The 18173-nt window shown below is 48.1% G+C and overlaps 1 protein-coding gene across 1 annotated transcript; it reads right to left on the bottom strand.

Annotated features, from left to right (window-relative positions):
* Positions 1 to 837: 837 nt before the first annotated feature.
* Positions 838 to 17867, bottom strand: LOC144508944 (uncharacterized). Its single transcript, XM_078237158.1, has 3 exons — positions 17744 to 17867; positions 3138 to 3347; positions 838 to 1861 (listed from the first exon to the last, which is right to left on the bottom strand). The coding sequence occupies exons 1-3, from the start codon at positions 17802 to 17804 to the stop codon at positions 1545 to 1547; spliced, it is 588 nt and encodes a 195-aa protein (XP_078093284.1). The 5' UTR covers positions 17805 to 17867; the 3' UTR covers positions 838 to 1544.
* Positions 17868 to 18173: the final 306 nt, after the last annotated feature.

An 18173-nucleotide genomic window follows, 5' to 3' on the forward strand; every position in this document is an offset into this window, starting at 1 on the left:
GCCTGTTCCTGTGCTGTAATTTTCTTTGTTCTTTGTCTTTGTTCAAAGGCAGCATGGTGGCACAGTGGTTAGCACTGCTGCCTCACAGCGCCAGGGACCCGGGTTCGATTCCCGGCCTCGGGTCACTGTCTGTGTGGAGTTTATACATTCTCTCCGTGGGTTTCCTCTGGGTGCTCCAGACTCCCAGTCTGAAAGACGTGCGGGTTAGGTGCACTGACCATGCTAAATTCTCCCTCAGTGTCAAGGGGATTAGCAGGGTAAATATGTGGGGTTACGGGAATAGGGCCTGGGTGGGATTGTTGTTGGTGCAGACTCGATGGGCCGAATAGCCTCCTTCTGCACTGTAGGGATTCTATGATTCTAAGTTGTGGGATAGTTTGCTTTGTGCACTCTACGATGGAATCCGAAATGTATTTATATAAAACCAGGGGTGATGATACTGAAGTCATTCCCCTGACATTGTTGTTCTGAGATTAATTCTATGGGGTTCATGCTTGTCGTAGAATCATAGAATCCCTGCAGTGTAGGAGAGGCCATTCGGCCCATCAGGTCTGCACTGACTCTCCAAAAGAGAATCTTATCCAGGCCCTCTCCCCTGCCTATTCCTGTAACTCCTACATTTACTATGGCCAATCCACTTAACCTGCACATCTTTGGACTGTGGGAGGAAACCAGAGCACCCGGAGGAAACCCACGTAGGCAACATGCAGACTCCGCACAGGCAGTGACCCAAGCCAGGAATCGAACCCGGGTCCCTGGTGCTGAGAGGCTGCAGTGCTAACCACTGTGCCACCGTGCCGTCCCATGTTTGAGATTAAATTGACTTTTTTTCACAATAGTATATTCTGGCTGAGATTTTTCACCCTTGAGTAAGGCTGTTTGCTTCTCCTGGAAAGATGGACAACTTGACTTCACGCTTTCACCCAATGGAAGACCGTTGGTCTTCTGAACATGACCTCCCCATCCAATTGAACCTTTCTGCTACTCCCAGGAATGGACTGCAGATTCCTTCAGGGCCCAGCTCAATATGGCAGAGCTGAGGAATAGGGAATTGAACTTATCCAGGCCCCCTATTCCACATCAAATCACCACCACATGGTGCTAATCAATGTGCTGGCTACACACGTGACTTAATACTGGAATGTCCGTAACCTCGACTGCAAAGCTGGAGGTCTAACAGTGAACCTTATGTCAGTTGTGCGGGGGCGGGGATGGGTGGGGGGGGAAGAGAGAGAGAGACACGTGGGGGTAAACTTTGACACAACTTCTTCCAACTGTGTGTTAGAACTTTAGTGGAAGACCTGATGAAGTCACATTGAACTGTGAGCACCAACTGCAATCACTTTGCTCCTCTGATTTCCCCCCCAGATGCTCAAGTTCTGATCACCAATCAGGTGAAATCCGCCCCCGCCCCCCCAACCCACCCCGCACTCCCTCCACTCCTTGAGAATTTTACAATGTGTAGTCATTGTAGTTTCAGACGAGGAAAGCTCAAAGCTCCCTCCCTGAAGGGAGGCAGATAGTTCCTGGCTACTGTACATCCTTCAACTGGGAATCTGGATGGTTTTTGTCGTAACAAGTACAGTCGCTCCCAGTTCAGTGGCTGGCAATGGGAAGCCATGATCCTTCCTTTCCAGGATTCCATGGTAATCCGGGAGATTATTCCCAGCACTGGAACTGACAGGACACGATTTGGGATGATTTTCATTCCGCGACTCAACCTTCATTATCACCGAATCCTTGAAAATTCCACTCAACGCTTGAGAGTTGCTGTTGTTTTGCTGAAAGAATGTTCCATTCTTTCCCACATTGTCCCCATTCAGTTTATGAAATTCTTCTTCCTCCGCTGCAGGATCATCCTCTTAAAAAAAGAAATAAAAGTTAAAAGAAAATCATTTAAACAATCACTTGGATCTTGCTGAAAGTTTTATTTATAAATTTTAGAATTTATTATTTATTTATTGGTGTCACAAGTAAGGCTTACATTAACACTGCAATGAAGTTACTGTGAAAATCCCCTAGTCGCCACACTCAGGCGCCTGTTCGGATACACTGAGGGAGAATTTAGCGTGGCCAATTTAGCGTGACCTAACCAGTCTTTCAGCCTGTGGGAGGAAACCGGAGCACCCGGAGGAAATCCACCGAACCTACACACCTTTAGACACTAAATGGGCATTTTACCGTGGCCAATCCACCTTAACTCCAAAGATGTGTGGGTTAGGATGATTGGCCGCGCTAAATTGCCCCTTAGTATCCCGTAGGTTAGAGGGATTAGTAGGGTAAATATGTGGGGTGGCGCAGATAGGGCTTGGGTGGTGTTGTCGGTGCAGACTCGATAGGCCGAATGGCCTCCTGCTGCACTGTAGGATTCTATGATTCTATGAACCCCATATCTTTGGAGTGAGGGAGGAAACCGGAGCATCCGAGAGGAACCCACGCAAAGGCACCCGAGCTCAGGAACCTAGGCTGAAAGTCAGTGGAGTCAGCCGTGCCAGAGGGAGCGACATTTCTGAGGTACTTTGGGACATGCTGAGAACTGTATTGATGCAATTACTTAAACTCCTGTGGATAAAGTTTCCTCCATTGCTCCCAAATTCTGCCTCTTGGAAGGAATGCCGGCTAAGGCCAATCTTTCTTTCATTTGATCTCCACATGAGGGAACTTTGTTCAGGACTGGGGACAGTTGTCAATTCATAGAATCATAGGATCCCTCAAGTGCAGGAAGAGGCCATTTGGCCCATCAGATCTGCTCTGACAACAATCCCAACCCAAGCTCTATCCCTGTAACCCCTGCTAATCCCCTTGACAATAAGGGGCAATTTATCATGGCCAATCCACCTAACCTGCACGTCTTTGGGAGGAAGCCGGAGCACCCGGAGGAAACCCACGCAAACACGGGGAGAACGTGCAGACTCCGCACAGACAGTGAACCAAGCCAGGAATCGAACCCGGGTGCCCGGCGCTGTGAGGCAGCAGTGCTAACCACTGTGCCACCGTGCCGTCCTAACCCTCAAACCCTTGCCCAACTCCTTCTTTAGGTTCTGAGGCAGTTATGGAGCTGTCTCTGGTGCCCTGGACGTAAGGGAGCGGAGTTTGAAACAAGAGCAGATTTCTGATCAGGTGTTCATTGGGCTTACCCTGTGTGATCGCCGTTTTGTGTCGCCAAATACATCTCTCAATGAAGACAGTCATCATCACCATGACAACGAAGGCAGCAACTGCGATTGCAGTGTACATTATCCAGATCTTATCTTGGTTCATGCCTGCAGCTGGTTTTGTTACCCCAACACTTGCTGTCAAAGTCTTTGGACTAGTAACTTCTTGGAATGGAACTGAAGAATAGAATTCTGTGAAAGAAAGTAACATTTGCAGCTCTCAGTATGGTCGGGAGGGAGGGGGGGTATCAGAAAGATGTGGGCGGCATGGCGACACAGTGGTTAGCACTGCTGCCTCACAGCGCCAGGGACCCAGGTTCAATTCCCGGCTCGGGTCACTGTCTGCGTGGAGCTTGCACGTTCTCCCCGTGTCTGCGTAGGTTTCCTCCGGGTGCTCCGGTTTCCTCCCACAGTCCGAAAAACGTGCTGTTAGGTGCATTGGTCATGCTAAAATTGCCCCTTAGTGTCCCGGGATGCAGAGGTTGGAGGGATTAGTGAGGTCAATATGTGGGATTACGGGAATGGGGCCTGGGTGGGAGAGTGGTCGATGCAGGCTCGTTGGGCTGAATGGCCTCCTTCTGCACTGTAGGGATTCTCGGGTTCTCACCTAGCAATAGCGACACTGCAGGAAACAGCATAAATCAACAAATAATGGGGGGTTGAAAGAAAGTTACAACAATAACTCTGATCAAGTCACATTTGCAAAGGTGTCCTTGAGGATTCATTCTTAGAGTTGATTCTGGATAGTTAGAGTAAGTCTCAATGAGAAGGATGAACCATTCATGGCAAACTGAGCAAGTTAGAAAGGTATCCGATTGAGAGAGAAGGTGTACAACGCTGTAAGATTCATGAACAGAAAGAAACTTGGGAAAATTTTAGAAACCAGCAATTGATTGGGGCATCATGGTGGCACAGTGGTTAGAACTGCTGCCTCACAGCGCCAGGGACCCGGGTTCAATTCCAGCCTCAGGTCTGTGTGGAGTTTGCATGTTCTCCCCGTGTCTGTGTGGGTTTCCTCCGGGTGCTCCGGTTTCCTCCCACCCTCCAAAGATGTTCGGGTTAGGTTGATTGGCTATGCTAAATTGCCCTTTAGTGACCAGGGAGATTAGCAGAGGAAACAGTGGGGTTAGACAGGTACAATTACAACACTGAAAAGACATTTGGACAGGTACATAGAGGGGAAAGGTTTAGAGGGATATGGGCCAATCGCAGGCAAATGGGGCCAGCTCAGTTTAGGAAAACTGGTCGGCATGGACGAGTTGGGCCGAAGGGCCTGTTTTTGTGCTGTTTATCTCTACGGCTCAATAACATTCCAGGGGGTGTGAGGTGTTAGTCTTTGTTCACTTTCAAACTGCTCAGAAGCTTCTAGAAGCATGTGATCGGCTGGAGCAATCAGCCCAATAAATATCCACTTTGAAAAAACAGAGAGAAGGAAATTTATGAAGTAGTCTGGCTGACGGAGAGATATATAATGTATATATTTAACTTGCAGTCTCGACTGGGACACCACCCTGTCTACAACTGAGGCCGTGAAGTGGGAAATTAATATAATTAATGCCGGGGTCATGGCTTCACTCTCTGCCTCTGGATTTTACCCAGCATGTGGAGATGTGTTTTACCCAGCAGCCAGTGGGGCAGTTACCGTTATCAGGCACTCAGCAAGGGACTCAATATTGGGAATGGGGAGAGTGGGCCTGCTGACAGCCCGGACCTTGTCCCTGAGGCCCCTCTCCGCCGTCTCCTGCAGCCCCCCCCCCCCCCCCCCCTCTGCCAACTCGCCCTGTGGCCTGGGCCCCCCTCATTGTCAGCAGCTATCTACGCTCCATGGGCGGCAGGTTCCGGGAGCCGGAATTTCTTCCTGACACTGGCCATTTGATACGACGACAGGCTTTGCCAAAAGGAGGTGGCACAGTCTCTCGCTGGCTCTCCAGGTGGTGGGTGAGGCACCATTGCCTGGATTAAATCCCACCTGATGGGTTAAATGGTCTCCAGAGATCAGCAGGAAAATAGAAAAAATATTTTTTTTTCAAAACGGTGGCACAGTGGTTAGACCTGCTGCCGCACGGCGCCAGGGACCCGGGTTCAATTCCAGCCTCAGGTCTGTGTGGAGTTTGCATGTTCTCCCCGTGTCTGCGTGGGTTTCCTCCAGGAGCTCCGATTTCCTCCCACACTCCAAAGATGTGTGGGTTAGGTGGATTGACCATGCTAAATTGCCAATGAGTGCCAGGGGGACTAGTGGAGTGAATATGTGGGGTTATGGTGATAGGGCCTGGGTGGGATTGTGTTAGTGTAGACTTGATGGGCCGAATGGCTTCCTTCAGCACTGTAGGATTCTATGATATTCTATTCTATGAAATTCTCTCCTGGTATCTGAGGAAAACAGACTCCTGAAGGCTACAGATATTACTGAAGCAGGCAGGAAGGAAGATATCTCCTGGCAAACTCTGCTCTTGAAGAATTCTGTTGGCAGTAAATAATGTGATAGAACCGTAGAACCCTTCTGAAGTGCCTGACACATTTGAGCAAGGGATGAAGTTAGCTGCTTCACGAATCATATTCTTCACGAACAGGATGCTGGCATCAAGCTAAAAGAAAGTTCTGTCAATCACACAAGTAAACAGTGCGAATTTCAATGCCGGAGTGATGCCAGGTACATCCCAATGAAGGCGGATCCTATCAAACAGCGCCTCCCTCTGGATAGTCACAACGGGCAAAGCACTGACTCTACTCAAAGCCCATGCTTGCAAAGCTCAGAACATAATGGCCAGAATTATGGGGTGCACGGTGGCACAGTGGTTAGCACTGCTGCCTCACAGCGCCAGGGACCCGGGTTCGATTCCAGCCTCGGGTCACTGTCCGTGCGGAGTTTGCACATTCCCCGTGTCGGCGTGGATTTCCTCCGGGTGCTCCGGTTTCCGCCCACAGTCCGAAGATGTGTGGGTTAGGTTGATTGGCCATGCTAAATTGCCACTTACTGTCAGGGAGATTAGGAGGGTAAATATGTGGGATTATGGGGATAGGGTCTGGGTGGGATTGTTGTCGATGCAGACTCAATGGGCCGAATGGCTTCCTTCTGCACTGTAGGATTCTATGAATTCTGGCCGTTCACACCCCACTATCGCTGCCAGTGAGAACAGAGAATTCGGCGCCCAGACAAATCTCCGTCCACAGCGGCGGGACAGGAGAATCCCAGCCCAGGGTGAGGTCAGGGAATCACAGCCACAGGGCGAGGTCGGAGAATCCCAGCCACGGGGCGAGGTCGGAGAATCTGGCCCAATGTCCAACATTAGATGTGATGCCAAAGATGTGTGGGATTGGCCATGCTAAATTGCCACTTAGCGTCAGGGGGATTAGCAAGGTAAATACATGTGATTATGGAGTTAGGGCCTGGGTGGGATTGTGGTCAGTGCAGGCTTGATAATAAGAACATAAGAACTAGGAGCAGGAGTCGGCCATCTGGCCCCTCGAGCCTGCTCCGCCATTCAATAAGATCATGGCTGATCTTTTCGTGGACTCAGCTCCACTTACCCGCCCGCTCACCGTAACAAATGGGCCGAATGGCCTCCTTCTACATTGTAGGAATTCTATGGATATTCTGTCTGTTTTTTTTTAACCAAAGTAGATAACTTCACATTTATTCAGATTTCCCATCTGCCATGTTCTGGCCCATTCACTCAGCCTGGCCAACTCCACTTGAAGCTCCGACAAGTTACATTCCTACCTCGTTAGCTTCATCAGCAAATTTGGAAATATGAATATCCTCACATCATTGATATAGATTGTGACCCCAGCACTGACCCCTGAGGTCCCCCACTAGGAACAGCCTGAGACTGTTTGTATTTCTGTCTATTTCTGTCTGTTAACCAATTCTCAATCCATACCCGTTTACCCCCAACCCCATGCACTCTGATTTTATTTACTAACCTGTGTGGGACCTTATCAAAAGCCTTCTGTAAATCCCAATACACCACATCCACTGGTTCTCCTTTATCTAGCATCCACAAATAAATTCCCAGAGGGTTTGTCAAACGTGATTTCTCTTTTGTAACTCCATGCTGACACAATGCAATCTCCCCATTATTTTCTCAGTGACCAGCAATCACACCCTTTGTAATTGATTCTAACCATTTTCCCTCTGACTGACATCAAACAACAGGACTGCACTTGTCCATTTCCTCTTTCTCTTTCTTCTTGAACAGTGGGCTTCCACTCGCTACTGCACAGTCCTCGGGAACCTTTTCTATAGAATACTGAAAGGTAACCATCAATGCATCTATATAAGCACTTCCTTCAACAGTCGTTGAACCCTCTTCAGGGAACTTATTCACCTTTGATCCAGTTGACGTTTTAAGTGCTACCTCTTTCCTAATAACTTCTTTTAGTTCCTCGGAGCACCCGGAGGAAACCCACGCAGATACGGAGAGAACGTGCAAACTCCGCACAGACAGTGTCCCAAGAAGGGAATTGTACCCGAGTCCCTGGCGCTGTGAGGCAGCAATGCTAACCACTTGGATCCAGTTAACGTTTTAAGCGCTACCTCTTTCCTAACAACTTCTTTTAGTTCCTCAGTTTCACAAGTCCTTCGGTTGCTTAGCATTTCTGGGAGATTTACCGTAAAGACAGACGCAAAGTAATTGTTTAATTTGTCCACTACTTCTCTGTTCAGCACTATCGATAAACCGACCCACATTTGGAAAGAGATAGGTATATACCGCAGGGCAAGAGTTATAGCTGGGGGAAAGGAAGTTATGATGCGATTAGGCGAGATTTAGGTGGCATAGGTTGGGGAAGGAAACTGCAGGGGACGGGCACAATTGTAATGTGAAGCTTGTTCAAGGAACAGCTACTACGCATCCTCGATAAATATGTACCTGTCAGGCAGGGAGGAAGTGGTCGAGTGAGGGAACCGTGGTTTACTAAAGAGGTTGAATCTCTTGTGAAGAGGAAGAAGGAGACTTATGCTAAGATGAGACGTGAAGGCTCAGTTAGGGTGTTTGAGAGTTACAAGTTAGCCAGGAAGGACCAAAAGAAAGAGTTAAGAAGAGCCAAAAGGGGACATGAGAAGTCTTTGGCAGGTAGGATCAAGGAAAACCCTAAAGCTTTCTATAGGTATGCCAGGAGTAAAAGAATGACTAGGGTAAGATTAGGGCCAGTCAAGGACAGTAGTGGGAAGTTGTGCATGGAGTCTGAAGAGATGGGAGAGGTGCTAAATGAATATTTTTCGTCGGTATTCACACAGGAGAGGGACAGTGTTGTTGAGGGGAGTACTGAGATGCAGGCTGTTGGACTGGACAGGATTGAGGTTCATAAGGAGGAGGTTTTAGCAATTCTGGAAAGGGTAAAAATAGATAAGTCCCCTGGGCCGGATGGGATTTATCCTAGGATTCTCTGGGAGGCTAGAGAGGAGATTGCAGAGCCTTTGGCTTTGATCTTTGTGTCGTCATTGTCTACAGGAACAGTGCCAGAAGACTGGAGGATAGCAAATGTTGTCCCCTTGTTCAAGAAGGGGAGTAGGGACAACCCTGGTAATTATAGACCGGTGAGCCTTACTTCTGTTGTGGGCATAGTTTTGGAAAGGATTATAAGAGATAGGATTTATAATCATCTGGAAAGGAATAATTTGATTAGGGATAGTCAGCACGGTTTTGTGAAGGGTAGGTTGTGCCTCACAAACCTTACTGAGTTCTTTGAGAAGGTGACCAAAGAGGTGGATGAGGGTAAAGCAGTTGAAGTGGTGTATATGGATTTCAGCAAAGCGTTTGATAAGGTTCCCCATGGTAAGCTTTTGCAGAAAATACGGACACATGGGATTGAGGGTGATTTAGTGGTTTGGATCAGGAATTGGCTAGCTGGAGAGGGTGGTGGTTGATGGGAAATATTCATCCTGGAGTTCAGTTACTAGTGGTGTACCGCAAGGATCTGTTTTGGGGCCACTGCTGTTTGTCATTTTTATAAATGACCTGGAAGAGGGCGCAGAAGGATGGATTAGTAAATTTGCGGATGACACTAAAGTTGGTGGAGTTGTAGACAGTGCGGAGGGAAGTGGCAGGTTACAGAGGGACATAGATAAGCTGCAGAGCTGGGCTGAGAGGTGGCAAATGGAGTTTAATGCGGAAAAGTGTGAGGTGATTCACTTTGGAAGGAGTAACAGGAATACAGAGTACTGGGATAACGGTAAGATACTTGGTAATGTGGATGAACAGAGGGATCTGGGTGTCCATGTGCATAGATCCCTGAAAGTTGGCACCCAGGTTGATAAGAAGGCGTGCGGTATGTTAGCTTTTATTGGTAGAGGGATTGAGTTTTGGAGCCATGAGGTCATGCTGCAACTGTACAAAACTCTGGTGCGGCCGCACTTGGAGTATTGCGTACAGTTCTGGTCGCTGCATTATAGGAAAGATGTGGAAGTGTTGGAAAGGGTGCAGAGGAGATTTACCAGGATGTTGCCTGGTATGGTGGGAAGATCGTATGAGGAAAGGCTGAGGGACTTGAGGCTGTTTTCGTTAGAAAGAAAAAGGTTAAGAGGTGACTTAATAGAGGCAGACAAGATGATCAGAGGATTAGATAGGGTGGATAGTGAGAGCCTTTTTCCTCGGATGGTGATGGCTAACACGGGGGGACATAGCTTTAAATTGAGGGGTGAGAGATATAGGACAGATGTCAGAGGTAGGTTCTTTACTCAGAGAGTAGTAAGGGCGTGGAATGCCCTGCCTGCAGCAGTAGTGGACTCGTCAACATTAAGGGCATTTAAAGGGTCATTGGATAAACATATGGATGATATTGGAATCGTGTAGATTAGAGGGGCTTTAGATTGGTTTCACTGGTCGGCGCAACATCGATAGCCGAAGGGCCTGTACTGTGCTGTAATGTTCTATGTTCTATTTGCCCTCGGTAATCTTTTCCCATTCATGTACCTAAAGAGGTTTTTAATCTATGATTTCTATGATGATGATAAAGTCTGCCTTGATATTTCTCAAGTTCATATATCTTACATTCTTACTTTTCTTACATTCTTCTGTTCATGACCTTGGTATCACATTTGATCCTGAGATGAGTTTCCAGTCCCCTTATTCACACCATCATTAAGACCCCTAATTTCCATCTCTGAAGCATCACCAACTCCACCCCCCTCCACCTTCATTCATCCACCTCATAGAACCATAGAATCCCTCCAGAGCAGAAGGAGGCCATTTGGTCCATCAAATCTGCCCCGACCACAATCCCACCCAGGCTCTATCCCGCAACCCCACATATTTATCTCGCTAATCCCTCAGACACTAAGGCGCAATTTAGCACGGCCAATCCACCCAACCCGCACACCTTTGGACTGTGGGAGGAAACCGGAGCACCCGGAGGAAACCCACGCAGACATGGGGAGAACGTGCAAACGCCACACAGTGACCCAAGCTGGGAATTGAACCCGGGTCCCTGGCGCTGTGAAGCAGCAGTGCTAACCACTGTGCCACTCTTTTATTTTCCTGCAACCCTCATCCATGCTTTTGATACCTTTGGACTGAGCAATTCCAATTCGCTCCCAGCTGCTCTCCCTGGTTGTCTCCTTTGTGAATTTGGGGCAATGTGTCTCAATTCCCAGCAGCTCCTGGTCACATGACTTTGACAAGGTACCGCACGGTAGGTTGTTGCATAAGATTAAATCTCACGGGACCCATGGTGAGGTCGCCAAATGGATACAAAATTGGCTTCTTGACAGAAGTTGTAGAGAGTTGTTTTTCAAACTGGAGGCCTGTGACCAGCGGTGTGCTTCAGGGATCAGCGCTGGGTCCACTGTTATTTGTCATTTTATGTTAATGATTTGGATGAGAATTTAGGAGGCATGGTTAGTAAGTTTGCAGATGACACCAAGATTGGTGGCATGGTAGACAGTGAAGAAGGTTATCTCGGATTGCAATGGGATCTTGATCAATTGGGCCAGTGGGCTGACGAATGGCAGATGGAGTTTAATTTAGATAAACGTGAAGTAATGCATTTTGGTAGATTGAACCAGGGCAGGACTTACTCAGTTAATGGTAGGGCGTTGGGGAGAGTTACAGAACAAAGAGATCTAGGGGTACAGGGTCAGAACTCTTTGAAAGTGGTGTCAACAGGTGGACAGAGTGGTGAAGAAGGCATTCAGCATGCTTGGTTTCATTGGTCAGAACATTGAATACAGGACTGGGACGTCTTGTTGAAGTTGTATCAGACATTGGTAAGGCCACACTTGGAATACTGTGTGCAACTCTGGTCACCCTATTATAGAAAGGATATTATTAAACTAGAAAGAGTGCAGAAAAGATTTACTAGGATGCTACCGGCACTTGATGGTTTGAGTTATAAGGAGAGGCTGGATACACTGGGACTTTTTATCTGAAGCGTAGGAGGCTGAGGGGTGATCTTATAGAGGTCTATAAAATAATGAGGGGCATAGATCAGCTAGATAGTCAATATCTTTTCCCAAAGGTAGGGGAGTCTAAAACTAGAGGGCATAGGTTTAAGGTGAGAGGGGAGAGATACAAAAGTGTCCAGAGGGGCAATTTTTTCACACAGAGGGTGGTGAGTGTCTGGAACAAGCTGCCAGAGGTAGTAGTAGAGGCAGGTACAATTTTGTCTTTTAAAAAGCTTTTAGACAGTTACATGGGTAAGATGGGTATAGAGGGATATGGGCCAAATGCGGGCAATTGGGACTAGCTTAGGGGTTTAAAAAAAAAGGACGGCATGGACAAGTTGGGCCGAAGGGCCTGTTTCCATGCTGTAAATCTCTATGACTCTATGGCTTTGGCACCCAGTTAAGCAGCGCCTCCATTTTAAAACTCTCATCCTTCTTTTCCAACCCTTCCATGGCCTCACTGCTCCCTATCCCTGTAATCTCCCCACAATTCTCTCAATCCATCTGCAATTCTCAAATTCAGAGTCCCAAAGTGAACCAATCCACCAATGGTGGCCAGACCTTCAGGAAGCTGCAATTCCTTTCCTAAACTTTCTGCCACCCTGTCTCCTTCTCCTCTTTTACCGCTCTCCTTAAAACCTACTCCTCTGACCAGCTTATCTTGCCTAATAATTCCATATGTGCTCCAGTGTCAAAGGTTATGGTCAGGTTCCAGTGAAGGGCTGTGTAATGTTTTAGTACGTTGAAGATGTGAGGTGAATGAATGTCGTGGTTGTTGAAGTTGATTGAAGGGGATATTGGAAATGGATATAAAAACTCAATTCAATATTGGCCAATGCTAAAATGGGGCGGTATGGTGGCACAGTGGTTGGCACTGCTGTCTCACAGCACCAGGGACCCAGGTTCAATTCCCGGCTTGGGTCACTGTCTGTCTGGAGTTTGCATGTTCTCCCCGTGTCTGCGTGGGTTTCATCCAGGTGCTCTGGTTTCCTCCCACACTCCAAAAATGTGCGGATTAGGTTGACTGGCCATGCTAAATTGTCCCTAATATCAGGGGGATTAGAACATAGAACATAGAACATAGAAAAGCCACAGCACAAACAGGCCCTTCGGCCCACAAGTTGCGCCGAACATGTCCCTACCTACTAGGCTTACCTATAACCCTCTATCTTACTAACTTCCATGAACTTATCCAAAAGTCTCTTAAAAGGCCCTATCGAATCCGCCTCCACCACCACTACCGGCAGCCGATTCCACGCACCCACCACCCTCTGAGTGAAAAACTTACCCCTAACATCTCCTCTGTACCTACTCCCCAGCACCCTAAACCTGTGACCTCTTGTGGCAACCATTTCAGCTCTGGGTAAAAGCCTCTGAGAATCCACTCTATCAATACCTTTCAACATCTTATACACCTCTATCAGGTCACCTCTCATCCTTCGCTTCTCCAAGGAGAAAAGACCTAGCTCTCTCAACCTATCCTCATAAGGCATGCCACCTAATCCAGGCAACATCCTTGTAAATCTCCTCTGCACCCTTTCTATGGCTTCCACATCCTTTCTGTAATGAGGCGACCAGAACTGGGCACAGTACTCCAAGTGGGGTCTGACCAGGGTCCTATACAGCTGCAGCATTATCTCCCGATTTCCAAACTCAATTCCTCTATTGATGAAACCAGTATTCCATACGCCTTCTTAACCACAGCCTCTACCTGCGACGCTGCTTTGAGTGTCCTATGAATCTGGACCCCAAGATCCTTCTGATCTTCCACACTGCCAAGCGTCTTACCCTTAATATTATATTCTTTCATCCTATTCGACCTGCCAAAATGAACCACCACACACTTATCTGGGTTGAAGTCCACCTGCCACTTCTCCGCCCAGTCTTGCATCTTATCTAAGTCTCGTTGCAACTGCTGACATCCCTCTACACTATCCACAACCCCACCAACCTTTGTGTCATCAACAAACTTGCCAACCCATCCTTCCACTTCCTCATCCAGGTCATTTATAAAAATCACAAAGAGCAAGGATCCCAGAACAGATCCCTGGGGCACTCCACTGGTGACCGACCTCCACGCTGAAAAAGACCCATCTACAACCACTCTTTGCCTTCTATGGGCAAACCAGTTCTGAATCCACAAAGCAATGTCCCCTTGTATCCCATGCCCCTTCACTTTCTCAATAAGCCTTACTGAAATCCATATAAACTACATCTACCGCTCTTCCCTCATCTATATGTCTAGTTACATCTTCAAAAAATTCAATTAGGCTCGTAAGGCATGATCTGCCTTGGACAAAGCCGTGCTGGCTATTTCTGATCATACTATTCCTCTCCAGATGTTCATAAATCCTGCCTCTCAGGATCTTCTCCATCAACTTACCAACCACTGAGGTTAGACTCACTGGTCTATAATTTCCCGAGCTATCTCTTCTCCCTTTCTTGAATAACGGAACCACATCCGCAATCCTCCAATCCTCCGGAACCTCTCCCATCTCCATTGATGACGCAAAGATCATCGCCAGAGGCTCAGCAATCTCTTCCCTCGCCTCCCACAGTAACCTGGGGTACACCCCATCTGGTCCCGGCGATTTATCTAACTTGATGCTTTTCAAAAGCTCCAACACATCCTCTTTCCTAATGTCCACATGCTCAATCTTCTCAGTCCACTGCACTGCAACTACCAAGATCCTTTTCCACTATGAATACTGAAGTAAAGTATTCATTGAGTACCTCTGCTATTTCTACCGGTTCTATACAGACTTTCCCACCGTCACATTTGATAGGTCCTACTCCTTCACATCTTATCTTCTTGTCTTCTTGCTCTTAACATACTTGTAGAATGCCTTGGGGTTTTCCTTTATCCTGTCTGCCAAGGCCTTCCCATGACCCCTTCTTGCTCTTCTAATTTCCCTCTTAAGTTCCTTCCCACTAGTCGTATACTCTTCTAGATTTCTAACATTACCTAGCTCCCTGAACCTTTTGTAGGCTTTTCTTTCCTTCTTGACTAAAGTATTAGTGGGGTAAATATGTGGGGTTACGGGAATAGGGCCTGGGTGGGATTGTGGTCGGTGTAGACTCGATGGGCTGAATGGTCTCTTTCTGCACTGTAGGGTTTCTATGATTCTAACGTTATGGTAAGTTGCAGCACAGGGCACCACATCCTCTGCCATCCTCACGCTTCACCACAGTCCCTATCAGACATTCCATCTCAGTATGACGGAGCCACAAAATAAACACCGTTCTCACTATTTCAGGTCTTTGGGCGCAAGCACCTGGTCGATCGGCGAATGGAAATCTTTCTGTTCTGTTCCTGTCCCACGCGCCCCCCCCCCCCCCCCCCCCCCCCACTCCCCAACCCCTCCACAGCCCGGCTGACAGCTCACCCACCTCTGAGGCCTCTGAGCTATGCGCCACCACCCTCACACTCTCCATTCTCACTCACATATTCTGCGGAAAATTGCTCAGCTCCTTCCCACCACCCCCCCAACAAGCTGTGGTTTTGTTTATCTTCAGAGTTACAGATGCTTCATCGATTTCCCTCAAAGATATTGGGCAAATGAAGGAAATGACTCGCTCAGGGATGTTGTGGCAGAGGGGGGAGGGAGTGGGGTGGGAGTTGGGGGGTGGGGAACAGGGTGGGCTGCTTTACTGGAAAGGAAACCAGATATGACTCGCCCAGCCCCCAGGGTCACGGAGCTCTCACTCCTGTGAATGTCTGCTTGCTCAGGTTTACAGCGCCAGTCCGTGGCCCAGGGCACCACACTGCCTGCCCCTGAATCACAGCTGGAGAGGAACAGGAATGAAAGGAGATGTGTAGGCAGCAGACGGAACGTGGGAACATAGAACATTACAGCGCAGTACAGGCCCTTCGGCCCTCGATGTTGCGCCGACCAGTGGAACCAATCTAAAGCCCCTCTAATCTACACTATTCCAATATCATCCATATGTTTATCCAATAACCATTTGAATGCTCTTAATGTTGACGAGTCCACTACTGCTGCAGGCAGGGCATTCCACGCCCTTACTACTCTCTGAGTAAAGAACCTACCTCTAACATCTGTCCTATATCTCTCACCCCTCAATTTAAAGCTCTGTCCCCTCGTGCTAGCCAACACCATCCGAGGAAAAAGGCTCTCACTATCCACCCTATCTAATCCTCTGATCATTTTGTATGCCTCTATTAAGTCACCTCTTAACCTTCTTCTCTCTAACGAAAACAACCTCAAGTCCCTCAGCCTTTCCTCATACGATTTTCCCACCATACCAGGCAACATCCTGGTAAATCTCCTCTGCACCCTTTCAGTATTGCGTACTGGTCGCCGTATTATAGGAAAGATGTGGAAGTGTTGGACTCGATTCGAGAGCAATGCACCCTGAAATATCCACAGGTAAACTCAAACATTACACAGACATTGCTACACCTCAAAGTAAGGATAACTATATCCTGATAAAATGTGGGGGCGGGGGGGGGGAATACAGAAGAGATGACTGCAGTAAATCCACGCACTCTCTCTCTGGTGTGCTTTTTTAAAGTTTATTAGTGTCACAAGTAAGGCTTACATTAACACTGCAATGAAGTTACTGTGAAAATCCCCTAGTCGCCACACTCCGGCACCTGTTCGGGTACACTGAGGGAGAATTTAGCATGGACAATGCACCCTAACCAGCACGTCTTTTGGACTGTGGGAGGAAACTGGAGCACCCGGAGGAAACCCACGCAGAGACGGGGAGAACGTGCAGATTCCACACAGTGATCCAAGCACGGGAATTGAACCTGGGACCCTGGCACTGTGAGACAGCAGAGCTAACCACTGTGCCACCGTGCCGCCTTATGACCATGAGGTTGGATCACAGCAAAACCTACAGAACGCTGAAATAAAAACAGAACATGCCGGGAAACTCAGTGGGTCTGGCAGCGTCTGTGGAGAGAGAAAGCGAGTTAACATTACAAGTCCGGTGTGGTTCCAGAGCGTGTTCAGACTGCGAGCTCGGACCTGGGTTTGGCGAGCAGTGCGGAGAGTGAGTGATTGGAGACACTCCTCGAAGGACAGAGGCTCCCACCCTGGGGGCGTTTCTATACAAATGCAAGACCAGGGGCACAGCAGCATGGACAGAGGCGCAGGCAAGATGGGGAGTCCTGCTGATGAGGCAAGGTTGGAAGTCAACACATGATTCAGACAGGAAGCTGGGTCCAGAGGGAGCAAAATCAAACCTATTGGAAAGTCAGAACCTCAGCAGCAGAACACACGCTTCCACTGACATGCACACTCACAACTCACACTCATACAGCCCCCTCACCCTCACACTCAGTCCAACTCACACTCACTCATTCACTCACACTCACTCACTCAAACACTCACACAATCCCCTCACCCTCACCCTAATTCACACTCACTCACTCACTCAAACACTCACACAGTCCCCTCATCCTCACCCTCACCCTAATCCACACTCACTCATTCACTCACACTCACTCACTCAAACACTCACACAATCCCCTCACACTCAGTCTAACTCACACTCACTCATTCACTCACACTCACTCATTCACTCACTCACACTCACTCACTCAATACCCTCACCCTCAGTCTAACTCACACTCGCTCAAACACGCACTCACTAACTTACACTCACACTCAAACACTCAGATTCACTCACGCATGCACTCACACTCCCTCAAACACTCACCCTCACATTCATACTCATACACACTCACTCACACAGCCCCCTCACTCTCACACTTAGCCTAACTCACGCTCACCCTCATTCTCACTCTCACACACACACTCACTCTCACCCTCACACTCACTTGCATTAACTCACACACACACTCTCACCGTCACACTCACACTTAGCCTAGCTCACGCTCACCCTCATTCTCACTCACACACATACTCTCACTCGCATTAACTCAGACACACCCTCACTTGCATTAACACCCAAACACACAGCAACATTCTCACTCTCACTCACTCTCACCTCACATTCACTCGCACTCACTCGGTCACTCACACACTCATTCACACACTCGAGTAAAATCCCACACACACTCGCACAGACTCACACTCAGACACATTCACAGACACACTCTCTCCCTCTCACACACACACACACACACTCACATAAAATGATTTTCCATCCACATTTTTAGACATTGAGAGTTTGGATATTGATGGAGATCACTCTGAAGGCCCGATCCTACCTGTGTCGTGTGGAATACAGTCCATGCTGAGCTGATCAAGGTAATAGCCATCTGGACACATTGCTGCGGGAGAAGGAGGCAGTCTCTGAGTGTAAACCTCACGCACTGGTCTTTAACTTTGTGTGAACAGGAAATCCCCAGACAGTGACTCACCGAGATGCCAACCTCTCACCCCGCAGGGGAAGCTGCCACTCTGATTGGTCAACCTGGAAGAGATACACAATTGATTTTGCAACGTTATAGAAACTGATCGAGAACTTTAAAATAGTCACATTTCATTACAGACGCAGACTCGAGTAAAATTGATAATAAAACCAGTAGTCGGGAAGGTGGTGGCACAGTCACTGGAGAGATAAGCCCCAAACTGACCTTCTGGTGACCCGGGTTCAAATCCCCCGGTGGAATTTCAATTCAATAAAACTCTGGAATT

The sequence above is a fragment of the Mustelus asterias genome, chromosome 21 (genome assembly GCF_964213995.1).
Source record: "Mustelus asterias chromosome 21, sMusAst1.hap1.1, whole genome shotgun sequence".
NCBI classification, from domain to species: domain Eukaryota; kingdom Metazoa; phylum Chordata; class Chondrichthyes; order Carcharhiniformes; family Triakidae; genus Mustelus; species Mustelus asterias.